At 34.0% G+C, this 18864-nt stretch overlaps 4 protein-coding genes across 11 annotated transcripts in view; 2 read left to right on the top strand and 2 right to left on the bottom strand.

Moving 5' to 3' along the window:
* Shab (Shaker cognate b) overlaps positions 1–12084 on the bottom strand; it is a 46330-nt gene extending 34246 nt beyond the window's left edge. For all 4 annotated transcript variants that reach the window (XM_017902968.1, XM_017902969.1, XM_017902971.1 and 1 more), the window contains exons 1-3: positions 11933–12084; positions 11510–11679; positions 3028–4320 (exon numbers count right to left, since the gene is read on the bottom strand). In XM_017902968.1, the coding sequence (XP_017758457.1) occupies positions 3028–4071 (1044 nt within the window). In that variant the 5' untranslated portion in view covers positions 4072–4320; positions 11510–11679; positions 11933–12084. The remainder of the gene's footprint in view (positions 1–3027; positions 4321–11509; positions 11680–11932) is intronic.
* Positions 12085–12732: 648 nt separating this feature from the next.
* Tcs3 (Probable tRNA N6-adenosine threonylcarbamoyltransferase Tcs3) lies at positions 12733–14077 on the bottom strand. The gene is made up of 4 exons (XM_017902952.1): positions 13911–14077; positions 13347–13788; positions 13090–13268; positions 12733–13004 (listed from the first exon to the last, which is right to left on the bottom strand). The coding sequence occupies exons 1-4, from the start codon at positions 14023–14025 to the stop codon at positions 12733–12735; spliced, it is 1008 nt and encodes a 335-aa protein (XP_017758441.1). The 5' UTR covers positions 14026–14077.
* A 291-nt stretch (positions 14078–14368) lies between these two features.
* LOC108549580 (serine/arginine repetitive matrix protein 1) lies at positions 14369–17624 on the top strand. Of its 5 annotated transcripts, none has more exons than XM_017903049.1 (5): positions 14369–14510; positions 15770–15828; positions 16019–16779; positions 16918–17069; positions 17210–17624. In XM_017903049.1, exons 3-5 carry the CDS (start codon positions 16021–16023, stop codon positions 17613–17615), a joined length of 1317 nt encoding a protein of 438 aa, XP_017758538.1. In that variant the 5' UTR covers positions 14369–14510; positions 15770–15828; positions 16019–16020; the 3' UTR covers positions 17616–17624. The 5 variants fall into 5 exon arrangements, with proteins under 5 accessions (XP_017758538.1, XP_017758536.1, XP_017758537.1 ...); XM_017903047.1 differs by having other exon boundaries at positions 15642–15828; XM_017903048.1 differs by having other exon boundaries at positions 14369–14644.
* Positions 17625–18648: 1024 nt separating this feature from the next.
* UK114 (reactive intermediate imine deaminase A homolog UK114) overlaps positions 18649–18864 on the top strand; it is a 1198-nt gene continuing 982 nt past the window's right edge. The window contains exon 1 of the mRNA XM_017902868.1: positions 18649–18677. Within this exon, the coding sequence (XP_017758357.1) occupies positions 18649–18677 (29 nt within the window). The remainder of the gene's footprint in view (positions 18678–18864) is intronic.

Raw genomic sequence — 18864 nt, 5'->3', positions numbered from 1 at the left:
TAATAATAATCAAAATGTACTTCCTGAACAGATTATGTTTGCAACTAAGAAAAACTCAAGTAATTATATAAAAAATTAAATAATAAGCTGTTATATTTAAACTTTAGTAAATTGAAAAAAGTAATACTTATTTCCTTAATACCATCTTTATCCAAGTTACTTGGAGATCTTTTAGACATTTTGAGATCTTCAAAATTCGCATAGACCTAAATACAATGAAATCTCCATACAGACACACGTATTACTTATTAAACTGGTAGCATATAACCAAAGAAGAATCAGCCTTTGACCATCAGCACGATCCCATTTCTAATGTATCTCACCCCATTGCCAAATAAATTTCATTCACCCGAGACCTCTTTATTCCCATGAAATTGCGTGTACGTGAACACTTCGAGCAGGGAGATTGCACTGTATTATTCAAACGTAAACGACTCGACACGGGCAAGAAACTAAGAGCTGTGAGAAGACCCAATATCTACATTGCCGATGACTATAACCATACACTTTCAGAAGTAGCTACAGTTATTGACCGACGGCCCCTTACGTGGTTTAAATATAGTGGAAAATCAATAGTTTCTGTAATATTGACGCATCGAGGAGAAATGTTTGGACGTGCTACTAAGGAGTTCTCCAGGGAGACTCCTCCGCGAGGGCTCTTCGATGAAGATCGGCTTAACGTGACGTGACCGATAAGTCGGATAGTAGTCAATGAAAATTATCATCGAGTCACATCGAACGTCCACATACACATGAATAAGGAAGAGACAGACAATAATAGGTTTTCTTTTGAATAGGAAATGGGTTTTGAGTTTGTGTGACAGAAAAATCTCGGTGACGGAGTCAGTGAGGGATCATAGGTGCTATACTAGTACCCCGCATAATACTGTTTCATCTTGGAGCAACAGTGTGTGCAATGTGTATTGTTTGTGGTGTGTATGGCAAGTATTAATATGAGACATTATTTGTAAGAAAAAAAAATAAAATAGCCTAAAGTACCTCACAGATTCTCTTGCACGATCGTAGTTAGTTTCATCACTCACGAGTCTAACGTCTGCACGAAAAGAAATATCGTCTACCTAGACTACCTAGGGTTCAATTCGGTATACCTAATAGCACATAAGGCACTCTCGTACTAATTCTACACTATCCATCCACGTGCTCTTGTTTATACGAACATTAAAATACGTGTCATTTGTCTAACATACGACAAATATATTTCTTTTCGAGCTACGTGAGACTCGTCCCGTTAATGCTGATACATTCCATTTAAGTTAGATCATTATGCAACAATTAGTGACAATTGCACTTTCTTTTTAGTGATAGTTATATGTATATATTATATATATCAGATATATATATTATATATATATATATTTTTTTTTTAGTATGTACATATCGAATTGAATTCGCTGGTAGCGAAGTAACTATGACATCTCACAGGGAGCGGTGTCGAGAAAGAATCTACGTGATACCTGGTAATCGCGTACTATGCACTCCCATTATCATCGATGGTCAAACATGATGATTGTTTAAACACACGACAATATTTTGCTTAAAACTTAGAGCTAAAAAGCTGGATTATGTAACAATGGGATTAGCAATGATGTTGTTAACACCACCTAGAAATAGAATACACATTACATACATCGACACGAGACTTGTAAAATATCAATTAATCTTCTCTATATTAATATCAACTCGGTTTTCTCTTTCTATATTTTTATACACTTTTATATACTTTACGTACGTACGTACGTCTACGCTGCATGTACATATACATATATGTGTATATACAATTCTATGTACAAGTGTGTATATACGCACACATATATACATACAATCGATGGGACTTTGTCGATATGGGAAGGTTCATCTAATTTGATACCTGGTAATTAATGAGTAATGATCAGTGCTCGATCAACGCGCGTGATTTCGATCTGGCTTTGACAGAGGAAAGCAAAATCGATCTGCAATCGAATATTCGTTAGTCGATGGAGACCGATTAACTGATTGCAAATATTAATGAAAATTTATCGATAATCTGTAAAGTATGTACAAGTATAGCAGATCGAAACGATATAAACTTGTTAAGAATTAAAACATGCAAGTAAATATCTATCTCTGGTTAGCTGATGTTTAAATTTAGAGGGGGTAATAATTTACACGTGTCCGTTCGTTGTTCTCATTCATACTGTTTCTCGTATCATCGAGAGGGCTAAGAAAGTGAAACGGAACAATCATCGACAGTCATTAAAAGCGGGAGCCAGAATCCAAATCCGATCGGTTGACTTTTGCTATTTTAGTTATATGTTCTACAGCGAGATTAGGTACAAAATCAACATACGTCGCAAACGTTCTCACTACTCTGTCGTCTATATGAGAGCTACGTCGAATCGATGCTCTACTATCAACTTAATAATACCTTTCTTCAAATTATGGTTCCAGCACAAACTGTAAACGTTGAGACAGCGTGAGTAAATTAGTAAAGAAAAGTTAAGGGTATTCTCGCGTAATAACGTAGTATTAATACATTGTCCGATATCGATTAATTTTTGGACATTTTTCTTTGTTATAACCAGAGAAAGCACGGTGTTACTTCGTTAAGCAAAAACGAAATCGAAAAATCGTTTAAAATCGATCAACTTAAAAAAAGGAAATAAACGATCTAATACGCGGAGAAAAATTGATTTACACGGGCTGATTTTCTTTTGGAAATTCGAAAAGAAACGTAAAAAGAATGAGAGACATATTCGAATTTCGCGGAGCATACCAGGAACAGAATTCGAAGTCACGATCAACAACGAGGATTCTTGAAGTCATCAATGCCAAATGACATATTGCAACAAGATTTTGGCTCGAGTTCAAATTTCTCTTCGAGATCTTGGAATACCTTCCCAATTTTTCTCCGTCGATTAATTCCGACAACTTCCTTAAGCAGATACACGCACGATCATCCGATACGACTTGTAATTTAATAATAAGATTCATGTGAGGAGACATCAGACCATTGACAATAGCACTCACCCTTGCAGCAATGGACGTAGTCGGTTTCTCCAATAAATCCCATAGCCACTTCTGATACTGGGCACACTTCCCTTCACCGAACTCTTCCTCTTCCCTCTGCCTGAGCGACTCCGCTTCCTTCCGCATCTCCTCGTGCACGTGCTCCTTCCTTTGATGATACTTATGTTGGCAACAACTTTCGAGGTAAAGCTCATCGACACCCCAATACTCGAGATCATCACTGAACGCCAGTACGCACATCTCGTCGACTAGATGTAGCTTGCCGGTGCGATAGAAATTCAATATAGAACTAAAAGACTTTGGATGCCGATCGAAGAAGTACTCATTGTCGATAAGGGAATAATCATCGCAAAGTTCGGTGATCGCCTCGTGCGTGTTGCAGTCCTTCAATCGGCCTAGACGCGTATGAGGTAGCCTTTCAAGGGTACGCCATAATACCTCGTGCTTAACGCCACCGACGTTGATCGAGACCCGTCGGTTAAGGGCCTTCGACCTCATGATCATAAACGGCTCAGGCGGTAGGGACGTCATCGACCTCGAGTAGGCACGCTGCTGCTGCATCTGCAGCGGCAGGGGCGGCGGCGGTGGCGGCGGCGGCGGCAGCGGCGGTGGCGGAGGTGGCGGTAGAGATGGCGGCGGCAGGTTCACCGGCGCCACGGAACTGGTCGGTCCTATGGACGATGAGAATGGAGGGTACCGTACACCACTCTTTCCTCCTCCGACAACGGCAACCCCTCCTCCCGTCACTCCTCCGCCCATATTAACCCCTGAGCCTACTATGTTTACTCCACTTCCTGGTACGATACCCACTCCAAGGGTTCCTCCTCCGCTACCGGTGCAGCTAGTGACCGATGCACCGGCTGCACCAGCCCGCTGCAACGTCGTCGTGCCGCCACCCTCGAACACGAAACCCTGGTCGGTGCCGATGTAGGGCACCGTGCACGACGACGACGATGATAGCACCGGGCCCGTGACCACGGCGCTCCCATTACGTTCCCCGTCCGCCAGTGTTGAGTCGTCTTCGAACCTCTTTTCACTTAGCATCAAATGTACTAGCCGACGATCACGCTGATTCGTCGGCTAAGCGTACAGCTTTCTCTGCTTTTCCACGCGAACCTCCTCTTTCGTTTCCCTTGTACTCTTTCCGTTCGTCGTCCACCTCGTCTTCTTCTTCCTCTCCTCCTTCTTCGTCTTCTTCCTCCTCCTCCTCGTCCAGGTTACCCTTCTTGTGCTTCATCCGTACCTACGTCTGTCCTCTTCCGTGGGCTCGGTTAAACCGCGCCACGTCATAATCTGCAAGGAAATATTAATTTCATTAGTATTGTTAGTCTGTTATATAGTGTGTAGAATTATCTTATTACCCCAAAGAATAGCATAAATGTGCAACAGAGTGAAGAAAGTAAGGAATTCCAAATCTACTATGATAGATGGGAAATTTATAAATTGTTATTTTCTATTATCTACAGTTCCAAAGTATAAAATCCCAATTTCTACAAACTCGTAAACTCGTATTCAATTTGGAGCTGCTTGTTACCTTGTTTTAATGAATATAGGAAAGCAGGTATTTGTACCAACATTGGACCACGAATTTTTTCTTTAAAGTAACAAATAATTACTTCATCTAACACTGAACCAAATTTTGGAATATTTAATAATTAAAGAAAAAAAATTTCTGATGCTACAATGACCAATTTAACTTGTTATGAATTTTCTACATTATAAAAATTCTACAATTTTTTATAGAATTTTTTTATAGAATTTTTCATAGAATTAAACAAAATACTATAATAATTAAACTCCTTCTCAGTATACAATGTTTATGATTGAATCATAAAACAGGTTACAGTTTACAAAATATAACAAGCATCTCCAGTGTCACCTACCTAAATATTTAATTCCATGTAACACTGTGTATTGGCGTTTCACAAAAATATATTCAATTAATCATTGTCAGATAAAAAATATAACATTTTTGCTTGGTAATAAAAAATAGATTGTTGTAATAAAGTCATGCTATACTTCTGCACCCAGTACACACATTTCAAATAGAATATGCAACTTTACTTTGAAATTAGTATGATCATACCGGCTCACGTATCTATTTATATTCCATAATTTGAACATATGGAGTTCACTTAAAAATCTTGATATTCTAAACGAATTTCTCCATTTCTTATACTAAAAATAACAATTCGTATTTATTTTATATTTTTCAAAACTATTAATAACTATTCGTTTGGTAATAAAATTCTCTCGCAGATTACGAATATATAGTATGGAGCTTTACTTGTCCTTGTGCTTTAGAACCTATATCCAATTGGACAGAAAATAAATTGTTAGTTTACACGTTTATGATCAAATAGAATTATAGAATGCAATAAACATAAGTGTAACTGAATTTTCCTTACTTTATAAACATTCAAGTTGTAAAACAATAACGATTCTCGATGTTGTACATTTATACTTTGTATACATATATTACAGTAAAATTAAATTCCTGTCAAATAAAAACAATTAATTCTGCAGTAATTCACATACATGACACTTGAAATAAGAATACGACAGTAAGAAATTAATCAAAACAGAATGCATACATTTTGTTCACTTTGTTAAAGAATACGTGCAAGATGAAACAGATTGAAAAGACAATAGCACCTATTTTATTATTAGTACGTTTCGATTACGACATTTCATGACATAGAATGAATCATAACGATAAAAATACAATTCGTCTTAGATTGCTTTTATTACTCTTCACTTGATAAAAAATTGCCAACGGGTAGGTCACGCTAAAAAAAGAAAAGAGAAAATAATTTTAGAAGATATTAATATCATCAAATGGTAGAGAAATAAATGTTCTACTTATATTATGTGTTATATTTTGTACAATTTGACACGATGCACGCATTGTAATACTTAAGCATTAAGTATAGATATTACGAAATGTAACCGAATAATAGAAGCTATTTCCAACATTCCACGAATCACAGTTCCCATCCCTTCTTAATGTCTATGATACTCGGGCTGTTTGCCGTTTAGCTGACACGAAAATAAGATCCACGTTATTTCAAAAGTGTTTGTAGCATCTTCAAATTCGTTCAGAAAAATTTTCATTGCCACGCAGGAAGCCACGGTGCTGTACGTGTATAAACGATAGATCCGGACGACAGAAAGAAGTGCACCTCGCTCATAATGAGGCCAAATTTCAAATCTGATATCATCGCCTGCGTTACTATTTTCGTACGTGTAGCAGAGAACCTTTCTTTATTGCCGTGAGCGCTCCCGGCGAACTATAGAACCTGTCCAATCACAAAGAAAGAGAGGAAAGAAAGCCAAAGAACAGCGAGAAAAGGCGGGTTTCGAAAAGAAACCTGAAAAATGTTTGCCGCAAACATTATATACTGCTGGTACTATTTATATACGAGGTTAATACACTCTGACCCAGATTCTTTGCGAAAAGCACCTGTCTCGATAGTCCTGATTCAATCGTGCACGTGGGTTCGTGCAAAGTCTAGATCAGTATGTAACGGGAGCGATTATTTTGACGAAATGCTAGAGGGCGCTACAATAAACAGTCATTAAGCATGCACGATAAGAAGGCACAAACGCTTTGAATTTTCACGCAAGCACTTTGAAAAAGGCAATACTACGTATATAGATAGAACAATGTCTGTAGAACAATGTTGGGCAAAAATAGTTTTGCACAACGTAAAAATTCGATTCATTTGATTATTCGTAAATATCAAATAATAATCAAACTTATTGGTTATATAAAATTTTCGAATAAAAGGTGAACGCATTTTTTTATGAATTTTATTTATACTTAATTCATATGTCGTTAGTTTTTCAAACAACTAGATAGAAATATTAGAAAAGGATAGAATAGAAAAAGTGTCAACGAGAACTGAATCGAGTATCGATGGTGAATTTTATGAACGCTTTTTCTATACTTGGGTAAATACTCCTGGGCTAGACATTCCATCGTGTGTTCTGATCTAATACATATTTCATAACCTATCGTGGAAAGAATAATTAATCTCAAAATAAATCACGTTACGCTTCTGTGAGGATTTTTTTATAAAACTTGGTTGTAAATCCTCCTTATTATAAAATATATTTGTCGAAATAGATATATATTACATAAAATACGATCACTGTTTATTTCTTACCGAATGCTTATGAAATGAAGAGCTAAATTCGAATAACGAATGAACGAATAAAAAATTGAAATTGAATAACAAATAAAATTTTATTCTATTACTTATGTATATTCAATTCGAATTTATTTAATTACAATTCATTCAAATAACACCAATATTGGTTTATACAGTGTGTGCAGCTCACAAGAGAATTCGTTTGTCGTTTTATACGAAACCGGGAGGAACGACTGCAAACACGATACATTCGGTACCGATTTCACTCGCTGGAGTTTATTCAGCTTCTTGTGTTACTCAAAATATTTTCATCTCGGAATCCAAAGATTACAATTCGTGATTATATATTTATGTAAATATCTCACTTCGTTTATATCAACTGACGGTAATTAATCTTTAATTGACTTTTACTTTTATAATAACAAATTAACACGGTTTTTAACAAAGTCTAACGAAATCTAACATATACGACAACTATTAATTAATGCTTATTTAATTGTAGAAAACGTGTAAGTTACAAAATATTTTCATTTGCAAATATTATACGCATACTTCTAAAAATCGAAAATCAAAACATGAATTATACAAAAAGAGTACGATTACTTTATCAGTTACACAAACGATTTATATAACCCTATCTTGTAACTATATCTATTGCAATCGGAAGGAGCAACTATAAAGAACTATTTTTACTGTTTACAAAGTAACAAGCAGTTAAAACATGGCCACAGTTGATAGTGCTAATTTGTAGTGATACATAAGAAAGAGTAAAGAGAACAGAGAGAGATCCAAAAATAATTTCTCACTAAGAGATGAGGTCAGACTAAGTAAAGTTCCAGAACTCATTAAAATATGTGCAATTAAATAGTATATTATATAATAATATATTTAACTACATTATTCACATTTTTTATTCGTATCTTTTCATTAAAAGCTTTTTTAATCATCTTTCAGGTTCAGTATTCATTTGACTGCAATGCCATTTACTCAGGGCAGAATTGAAAAGGAAAATTATCTGGATAGCAAACATCTCAAATTCTATGTATATTGTAGAAAACTGGGTTTACGTATTTTATGCGACCATAAAAGCGACAAATTATATCAACAATGTCTGCAAAGCATTTTACTACAGTTTTAATAACGTATACTATAAAATTACGAGTAACAGTGCATATGTGATATGATAGAGGAAGTGAAAATTGGCCTGTTTAGCATCTCTCTTCAATTAAAAAGTACTTAAAAGTAAAATAAAATTAAATTAAAATAAGATATAGAATTAAACTTTAAAGTAAAATTTAAAAAACGAAACATCGAAAAATCACAAATTTTATATTATATATATTATTATATGTTAGTATAGAAATATAAGAAATATATAAGAATACCTAAAACTAAAAAATAGTATTAAATAAAAGAAAATCATATTAAGCTTATGATAAGAAAAGTCATTGTAGATCCGATGAAGTTGTTTCAGTCACGAAATAATACGATCACGTTGAATTTAACCTTGATTTAAATTACTAAAAATAATACTCTATATAAATGTAATATATATTCTATTATTTTATAAAAAAATAAGGAAACTAATATTATTTAAGCTAAAAATAAATTCTTTGTATAAAAAAGGGATTAAAATACTATTGATTCAAATAGAAATATTTGCCTTATCATTACACCAATAGAAATATAATAATTCTATACAAAATTATATACAATTTAAAACCAACTACTTCCTTTATTTCTCATAGTTAGAACTATACTTCAAATATTATTTTCACTAAGCCACAGTTTATTTGTAAGAAGGTTATAAATCTTGTTCATCCTCTCGTAATAAATCTCTGTGAAATATTGGATATTTTCTAACATCCTTTAGTACTTCATAATCCTAAATCCATTGTTATATATCTACATATTGTCTAAATTAATTATTTTCTTTCCACCATTTTTCTTAGTAAAAGGGCCTGCTTAAACTCAGTGCAAAATAAAAATAGTATAATATTTATTTTCTAACATAATATTTAATATGAAAATAATGTAAACCTTTTTACAGATTATTAGTATTACCATAGAAATAATATCAAACATCGTATACCAATGACAACATCCCTAAACGAACTAACATATCCCACTATGTGTGTTATCTTTAAATAAATAAACCTCCTCAACACTGCGATACGCACCGTACAATTCTATTGTTTTATTTAACAGATTTAACGTAGCAAATTATCTCAGTAACATGTGTGACATTAACAACATTGACCGTAACATAAAAAGAGTATTCTATCCACTCAACTTTTCTCTTCGATACACCTTAAACCTATTGGTACATACCAATAGTGAAGTAAACGTACGCAAAGTAAACACATCTGGATAACGCTCTATCGACGAATAAACGAACCCACTTCTATGAACAGTAGAACAAGTAGAAGAAAGGGAAGGAAGAATAGAATGAAAGAGTGCAGAAGAGAAAGAGAGAGAACAAATTGATCTTTTTCTCTCACGGTGATCCAACTTCATCATAAATACGTTTAAGTGCGCATACACAATCTTTGAAAACGGTAGCCACGCATGAGTATACAACATGCTGTTACAATTTCGTTGCAATTGTTTGATATCCGTACTCTAAAAGCACTTTTGGAGTACACTCCCGATATCTACTTTGCGCAGATCGATCCATGTGGGCGGAAACAACTGCGCGAAACGAAATACTCTGATCTTTGAATGACCATTTGAATACCTTTAAATCTTCTAGGGTAAATGCAAATTACGTTTAAAATGTACGTAAAAGTCTGCTTTGATGCGATTACATCATAAGAATACCAATAGTCCTGATAACTCTTCACTATCTGAAGCGTGTCAAGTGAGGGTGTTCATCTTCCGGAAATGTTTATTATCTTAACAAAGCTATTTCACATCGGTCTGAAACGTTGAAAACAAAAAAAAAATTAGCAGAAAATTGAATTTTTGGTATAGAAACGTACATTGATTTCTTATCCATGTAATACTACAAAGATCAACTTTTAAATGTCACGACACGGCATTTATACGTGGCATAATTCCAGACCAGGTCTCCCTCTTACATCCCTGGATGACTTCGTACTCATTATGCTCAATGTTCTCGTTATCGATTATATTATTATTTCTCGCTATTATTCGAGCCTATATAGTCCGTGCGAAAAATCTTTATATAAGATATTAACCGCAGCCAGCAACGCATACATAATTCGGGGCTGTATTATTTAAATGCGTGTTGTGTGCGTATTGTTTGGATGCACGGCCTGGATCTTGGCTACGCGTCAATATGATGTTGTATGGCTAGCAAAAATATTCATGAAGTGTCGTAAGATATGCCAGTTTCAAATTCTTTGCTTTTAATAACGTTGGTTGAGATGCAAAGTCGCAACATGCGAAAAAAAGCTAAAAATAAATCATACGATATGCAATGATAAGTAATTAAAAAAGAAAAAAAAGATAGAAGAGCATAGTCGAATATGTAAATTGATTAAAAATATTGCGACGAATCGTTTGCAACTATGTTCACATTATCGTGGGTAACAGTAGTAAAGATGGATGGTGAGCGTTACCAGACAGTAGTAAAGAACGACTATTTACAACCTGCATCTCTCGACACATTGCAAACTTACCGAAAATGTGACACATTTTTCTTATTCCATTATTTAGGTCAAAAAAAAATAATACTTGTTACTGTGTTGTCATCGAATTGACGCAGTTGTTATATCCGTTTAACATAAAGATTGAAATTATTACTTGGTTATAAAAAATAATTACTTCTTATACTATACTCCTGTCTTGTCTTCTAGAGGTTAGTTTTTTGCCACGAATCATTCTCTATAGATTTCTGTATTTTATTTCCTTTGTCTCTTTTATGGCAATAATCCACTTCTATATTAACTGCAAAATACTTGACATTTTGAATTATTTAAATAATTATAAAATCGCTAAATTACTATATTATCAGTTCCTATGTAATAATTCTTTAACTGAATTTAATAGTATAGAAATCTGGAACAAAATTACTGTTAAATCGTCTTAATGATAAATATATAAATGTGCATTCGCCATACAATCTTTCAACTCGAATCAATAGAGTAACAATAAAGGATTAAAGCGAAAGTTAGATTTGATTTTTGTCAGATTCAAGGACGAGCAGCTGAGAGATTCAAGTTATCTGGGTCTATAAGCGTGTTATTCGGGGACAGTATTTGACGTGTACCGGTACGATTCTATAATGAAGTAGCTCCTATACGGAAATAGACGTACAGTGGTAGTAGAAACGAACCAGAAGCAAACTAATTTTTGCGACTCACCTCTGTTTTAAACACGGGCACCATTCGTCCGAAAAGGCACATTGCGCACCGTGATGTAGTAGCACATCTTGTCGTGAGTAGCACGACGAATAATGCACCGTGACGAGTAGTGACGATCAGTGACGAGCAGTGACGACGGTATCGTACTGCCACTTGTTCCACACTAAGCGCTGCAATCGATGTTCGCGCGTTTATCGATTAGGAAATGGTCAATGTGACATAGCCGCTCTCAAGTATAATGTGAAAGGAAAGAAATTTCACATTACTATTGTTTTGAGCTTAGAAAAAATGTTTTAAATTAAAAATCAAATATATAATATACAATTTTACTATTAAGCAATAGAATATTAGAACATAATTGCAAAACAATTTCTTAAAATTGAAGATGAAGTAAGACAAAACAGTTAATTTGTGACTACTAACAGCGTTGATCGTGTATCCGGTAATGATGATACGAATTCTACTAATATTATCTGTTACTACTACCGACAGAGATATTGTTTGGACTACAGCCAGACGTGCGCCTGCGTGGACGAATATCGTACGCTACCCTGCTATCGCGCGTGTCATGAAAATGTGACCTCCACCTATGACGCTTGCTTTTCTCTTTTCACAACCGATAGCTCGATATCAATTTTGAACCTGTATAATGTTTGTGCATGCGCACACATGTGTATGCGCGCGCAGAAGATATATCAAGCTAAAAAAATTTACGCGGTACATTTAAATCAATAAATTACAAATTCTGTTAACAAAGTTTTCTAATTTATTAAATGTAGGTATTCGATAGAAATAATATAAAGATATAAAAACTTTAACTGCACAGAAATCAAATTTATGGTCTAAAATACTGCAAATGCATATTTTAATAACAAAATTCTCTATAATCTTGTAACAAAAATTTTTCCTTAAACATTAATTTTTCATTTAAAACTTAAAATTGAATTTAGTGAATAAATTACAATCATAATTTAATGAATAAATATCAATGGCATACAAGTCATAAATGATAAATAAAAATGGAAAATATTAATGAAATATAAAATGGAGTTTTATTTCTTCTAAAGATGAAGAATAACATATTAAGTATATATCATAATATTTCTTGTACAAAATTAAAATATGTATACATTTTTTCTATTACTACTTTATATTAACAATAATAGAGACCATTTTAAATAATTTTTCAGCATAGTAACAAAAAATAAATACACAAAATTAGTTTATTTTCTCCAAGAAACATGTACATCATCTGTTCTATATCTTTGTACACAAGTTGTTTCTGTCCATGGAGTATGTCCTTGACTCTTGAATTGGAGTAATCCAGCTACAGCAATCATCACACCATTGTCTATACAAAACCGTTCATCGGTGGCATAAAGTACTGCATTTCTTTCCTTACACATAATTCTCATCATATCTTGTAATCTTTCGTTACATCCTACACCTCCAACAATTAATACTTCTGATGATTTTACATGGGCCATTGCTCGTTCTATAATATTGTGAAATATACAATATTTATTCTATTTTACATAATATCTGTTGCTTTCTACTTATAACATAAGAGATAATAATACCAGTAATTTCAATAAGCATAGCAAATATTGTTTCTTGTAAAGAGAAACATAAATCCTCTGGAGTAAATTCATTTGAATCAAGCCAAGAAGAAAGGTGTTCCTCTATGTAACTTAAAATTCCTGAGAAAGACACATCCATCCCTTTTACTACATAAGGTAATGAAGCTAATTTTTTTCCTCTATATACATAATGTATTATATAAACAATGTAATTAATACATATAAAATAGTATTCTTATTCTAACAAAACAACTCACTTCTTTGCTAATTGTTCTATATTATAACCAGGACTAGGATCATTTGAAAGTTTTAATAACCTTGCAAAGCGATCTAAACAGTTTCCAACAGCAATATCAATTGTTTCACCAAAAATACGATATTTTTGATGAGAATATGCAATAATCTGAGTATTTCCACCAGAAACATATAAAACAGTTGGATTTATACAATTTGTTATCAATCGTCCCATTTCTATATGACCAATACAATGATTTACTGCAATCATTGGTTTATTATATAATTGAGCAACTGTTCTTGCTACCAATGCAGCAACTGTTAATGGTGCTCCCATTCCTGGTCCTTTTGTATAACATATCACATCCACATCCTTTAACGTTATTTTTGCTTCATCCAATGCTTTTTGTAGAATATTGAGGATATATTCCCTGTGATGTTGTGCAGTTTCACGAGGTAGGAATCCTTTGCAAAACAATCTTTAAAATATTTTATGGTATAACATTTTAAATAATAATAAATTAAAAATATCAAATATCTTTGTATCAAGCTACACACATAAAGAAATTATGAAAGGTTAAGTTTACCTTCGCCTGGTGGAGTAATATACGTATGCCGTACATTTGATAAAATATTCTCATCTTGAATAATTCCAATACCTAATTTATTTGCACTACCTTCAAATCCAATTGCAATTGTCATTTTTATATTTTTACGTTTTATTTTAGAAAATATATAAAAAATTTATATGGTTCGTAACCATTGGTACATAGGTAAATAAATTAACCAATAGGAAGCATAGATACCATGCGCAGTAGAATCATATTTATTAAACTTTACCTGACTTTCATTTATATATATGTTACGCGTAGAAAATAGTACAAAAAAAATATCCCTTTAAATATAAACAAATATAATTTATTTTATACAAATTTTTATAAAAATGTTACATTATAAATACACCTGAAAGTAAAAATCATTTACGGGTAACGTAAGGAATTTATGAATTATCGAATCCCTGCAGCGACATCTGTTACTTATCTCGTTTGGAATGCATCCTCTGCATTTGGTGCGGCTCTACAAGGAAAGTCTCCTTAACAATCTTCATTCGTAAAACGTCACGCGGAAGTGATTCATCGATTCTCGTGCCAGAAAATGCAAGTTTGCAATTTGCCGCGGTGAGAAAAGTGAGTGTCGTTATCTCGAAAGGTTCTTGAGCCCGGTGAATGTCGTGAAATTCCTCGAGTAGCGCTCACTGGGTGGGCAATTGATTTTCAAAGTGACCGTCGGGTGCGAACGAATGAACGCCGCTGACGCTTCGGTACGAATAGCAGACAACACTGCCAAAGTTAGATCTATTTGAATACTGTCGAGTAAGAGTTTTGTGAAGCTACGTTAAAAAAAAATATAGTGCAAAGGTGTGTACCAGCAAACGGAAAAAGCGAGAAGAGCCGACCTTCGCTTTTAATGAAAGAAGCGAAGGAGGCTATACGCGTACATACCGGTTCCGGACACTCTCTTTCTTTCTCTTTATTTCCTCAAGCCATACTTGAGGTATTCCGCGCTTCTCGAGTTCTCCGTTACGACACCAGTAAGGTGTTACCCGGGTAATATCTGAAATGGTGTCGCGAGAAATACAGTTCTGCCGGTCGCGAAATCGCGCAGTCGGGCCTTTACGTGACCTTGACGTACCCGTTACTCGAGCCACGAATTCCGTGCCGCGTTTCGGTGTGGCTCCGAGTCGTACGCGACAAGATATCCTCCGATGCGTACCGAAAAGGTGACGTTCCGCGGGTGACATCTTCAATGATGTCAAAAAACGCCGAAAAGCTTTACCGCGATGTTCATTGTATTTTTTCACCTGTGTGTACCATCGGTGTAACATTGACGAATAATCTTATCGTGTATCGTAATCGGCTTCGTGAGTGCCGCCGGTATGGCATTACCCGGGTAATGCCCGAGATAAACTTCATACCCTGTCCACATTCGGTTCGGTAAAAAACACGAAAACTTGGACACGATTGACTTCGGTTGACGCGCGCGCGACGCCTTTCGAGGGCGATCTCTGAATTTGGTTCGACTCATTGAAAGTCCACGCGACCAACATTTATGGATCGTGGATCGAAGCGTACTACAATTCTGGACATGCAGAGAGTGGCGATGGTAAGGTCTCGCGACGGGTGATGTCCAGTACCACATATGGATTTCGCGAATTTAAATTCTGAGAGAAAAACGCTTTTGATCGGGAATACTAACTTTTCCACTGCTTGACCACTGCAGATGATACCCATTTGTGACATATAGAATTTTTGACGTAGGCCAGTCGACCCAAAGGACGAGTGGTACTGGTTCTTCTAGCGATCTCATGGCAATTAGTCCAACGTATTATCATCTTTATGGGCATTCTATCATGTATTGAAAATTAACGTGTTCACTGCTCTCGCAGGAGTTCGGATCACCAGCTTTTCGCACCTCCCATATCTTTTATTCTAACATTTCTGTCAGGTATGTGTTAATAAGTTGCTTATAAGTTACATAAGATTAAAAAGTTTGTAGCAATCATATATAAAAATCTATATTCAAAATAATGATAAAAATGCTAATTGTCTATATTTGGTGTAACTATGAATGTAAGATGCGAAAGAAACAAAATAGTCTTGTAGATTATTAACATTATTTATATCTTATATTTTAGGAATGTCACGAGACTATGATAGGCGAAGAGGAGGTAGCGGTAGTGGTAGCAGTTCTAGTAAGTTACGGATGGATACTAATGTATCACAACCCAGACCGCATGGTGAAAATTCAGGGAAAAGGAGAGAATTAGATAGTGTAATGCGGAAAGCTCGTGAATCTCGGTCAAGTTATTGGAATAAGAAACTTTTGGAGGTAGAGGAACGAGATCCAAATAGATGGAGACATAGCGGATATAAGGAATTGTATGTTGGTGGCACAACAAGTGGAGAACCTAGCAGAGGACACCCTCGTAGCCCAAGAAGTCCTAGACCTCGTAGTCCCCACATCCCAAGACCACGTAGTCCTCGAACTAGAAGTCCACAATCACCGCGTGATAGATCACATACGAGAGGAAGACCTACACGTAGTCCAAGCACAGGAAGTACTTGTTCTGACCGATCGTGCAGTGTTTGTTCACCAAAGGAACGACGACGCATTGCTCAGCCTTCTCGTTCGCGTTCAAGATCACTCACACCAGTTCGAGCACGAGCACATCCAAAAGAAGTAGTACCATCAAGCTCACGAGTAATACCAACTCGTAATAGACCACGATCACCTCCTTTACCACGTCCACGAACACCTCCACCAACACCACAGCCTCCACCACGTCATCAAAAGGATTATAAAACAATTAAAGAAAAAGAAACCAAGGTCCGGCGTAAAGAAAAACATCATGCTAGAATTCCAGAAGATCCACGGGTTCCAGATCCCATTCCATTGGTAAAACATACTTTGTTCGCAGTTAATTATGAGTTCTGGTTTTAAAAAAATAGTATATTGCTATTTAAATTTTTGATATTTTCCTTTTATGTATATGTTCTTTTTATATTTCAATATATAACTATGAAACTTGTACAGATGCGTAAACCTGTAAAGGTAGAAAAAACTCATTCAAGTCATGGATCAACACAAATGATTAGGCCTCCTCCTGAATCTTCACCTAGTGAAGACAGTGATAGTTCTTCCACAACGTCACATGTGGGTCCACCTAGAATGACACTATCAGAGCGGTATGATTTAATTTACTATGTCATAATTATAAAGCTATAAAATAGAAACTATAAACCTTAATTAAAATTTGAGACATCCGTTTAATAGCAACTACACTTTAAAAAGATAGAAGTCATATAATAATATAAATCTGTTTTAGATTTGGTAAAATGGCACAATGGAGCGTAGATCGTAGGGACATGGAAAACATGCGTATCACAAAAGATGGAGAAAACGCAATGAAAGTAGTAATAGAGGGTGAAGAAAGAATTGCAAGATTAGGATATGATTCTCCACCACCAGGACATTATCCTGAGTCACTTTTAGCACAAGGACCAAGAGGTCTAGAATGTTGGGATGATGTTCGTGTTAGATATGATTATTATAAAGCAAGGGGATATCTTCGAGATCTTACTTTAGATGATTATATAAAGTGGGAAGAATGGTGGTATAAATATCAAGAATGGTTAGAAGCAGAACGTTTTTATGAACAATGGGCCTCTTCAAACCGTCCTTCCGGTGGAAGTCGAAAAAGACGTGGGCGACGTAATAACACAGCTCATTGAAATTTCGTAAGCCCATTATAAATCATTCTTGGTTCATAGACATTATCATTAATAAAATATACTGTAATATTTGTTGTGCTTAGAAAGGAGTGCAAGAAGTGTGTAAATGCTCTATATAGGCATACATGCATTCATATAGAAACCATGTGCGAGCGCGCGCATGTGTGTGTATATATATATGTATGTATATATATTATATGATGTGTATATGTATATATACATAATATGCATATATACACACATATACACACAACATATACATATATAGATATATATATACATTATAATAAAAGGTATGACTGTGCTGTAAAAACCTCATTTTCATTGATTTATCAAGTAAAATTTAATCTACAAAATTTTCGTTTTTCATTTGATTACTTTATATGTAATTGTTTATATTCATCAAGATACGTAGAAATAAGGATAAACGAGTGTATTGAAATAATAATAACATTAGAAAAAATTTATTTTTGTTTATACTTTTTTTTTAATTTTGTTTTATTATATGATTTTCTTTATTTATAACAGTTTTATAAAATTACTTTTTAATCAATAAAATTATTATTTTGAATGAAACTGTTGAATATAGAACTTTTTAATGACATAAGAAGTTATCATAGAAAAAAAAAATTGTTTTTGTAAATAAGAAGAAACTATAATTATAAAATAAATGCTTTTTACATAATTTCATTTTTTTAAATAAAGTTTTCAGAGCGTATAAAAAAAGTTTCCAAATATAATTGAAGTTAGAACTGATAAATTAATATCATTTATAAATTCTAACATGAATTTGTACTATATTTTTTGCAAGATTATATTTAAAATTATAAAGTTATTTATTATTTTATTGTTAGGAGATATAACTTATTATGAAACTATACCTAAGATAAAAGGTACATTATATATTTTTCTGACTTAATTTTCAATCATTTTTATCTTTAATTGAGGAATGTTTTTAAGAATCTTAACTCTGTGTTATTGGTTTTAGAAATTAAGATTACTAGGTATAAGTATATAATAAATTTAATGAAACATGCTCTTTACCAAGTACACAAATATTTAGTAAGCGTTTTAAATGAATTATTTCAAAAATAAATTTCGAAATCTAATTTATTGTAATTTACTTTTTCACAAAGGATTAACTTTCTCTTAAATATGTTATGACTTTATGTACAAAACAAAATGAAAATATATTTAGAAATTTGTGTATTATTTTTTCTATTTTATATATATTTAAAAATTAATTAGA

The sequence above is a fragment of the Eufriesea mexicana genome, unplaced genomic scaffold (genome assembly GCF_001483705.2).
Source record: "Eufriesea mexicana isolate 0111107269 unplaced genomic scaffold, ASM148370v2 scaffold2087, whole genome shotgun sequence".
NCBI classification, from domain to species: Eukaryota; Metazoa; Arthropoda; class Insecta; order Hymenoptera; family Apidae; genus Eufriesea; species Eufriesea mexicana.
Note: the sequence above shows the minus strand (reverse complement) of the source record. Positions and strands in the feature narration are given on the sequence as shown.

Coding starts and splice junctions, on each gene's coding strand:
- Tcs3 (XM_017902952.1), bottom strand. CDS start 14,025: ATGACAATTGCAATTGGATTTGAAGGTAGTGCAAATAAATTAGGTATT. Junction 13,789..13,910: donor TATTACTCCACCAGGCGAAG/GTAAACTTAACC, acceptor TGTTTTGCAAAG/GATTCCTACCTCGTGAAACT. Junction 13,269..13,346: donor ATAGAACAATTAGCAAAGAA/GTGAGTTGTTTT, acceptor TTATGTATATAG/AGGAAAAAAATTAGCTTCAT.
- LOC108549580 (XM_017903049.1), top strand. CDS start 16,021: ATGTCACGAGACTATGATAGGCGAAGAGGAGGTAGCGGTAGTGGTAGC. Junction 16,780..16,917: donor TTCCAGATCCCATTCCATTG/GTAAAACATACT, acceptor AAACTTGTACAG/ATGCGTAAACCTGTAAAGGT. Junction 17,070..17,209: donor AGAATGACACTATCAGAGCG/GTATGATTTAAT, acceptor AATCTGTTTTAG/ATTTGGTAAAATGGCACAAT.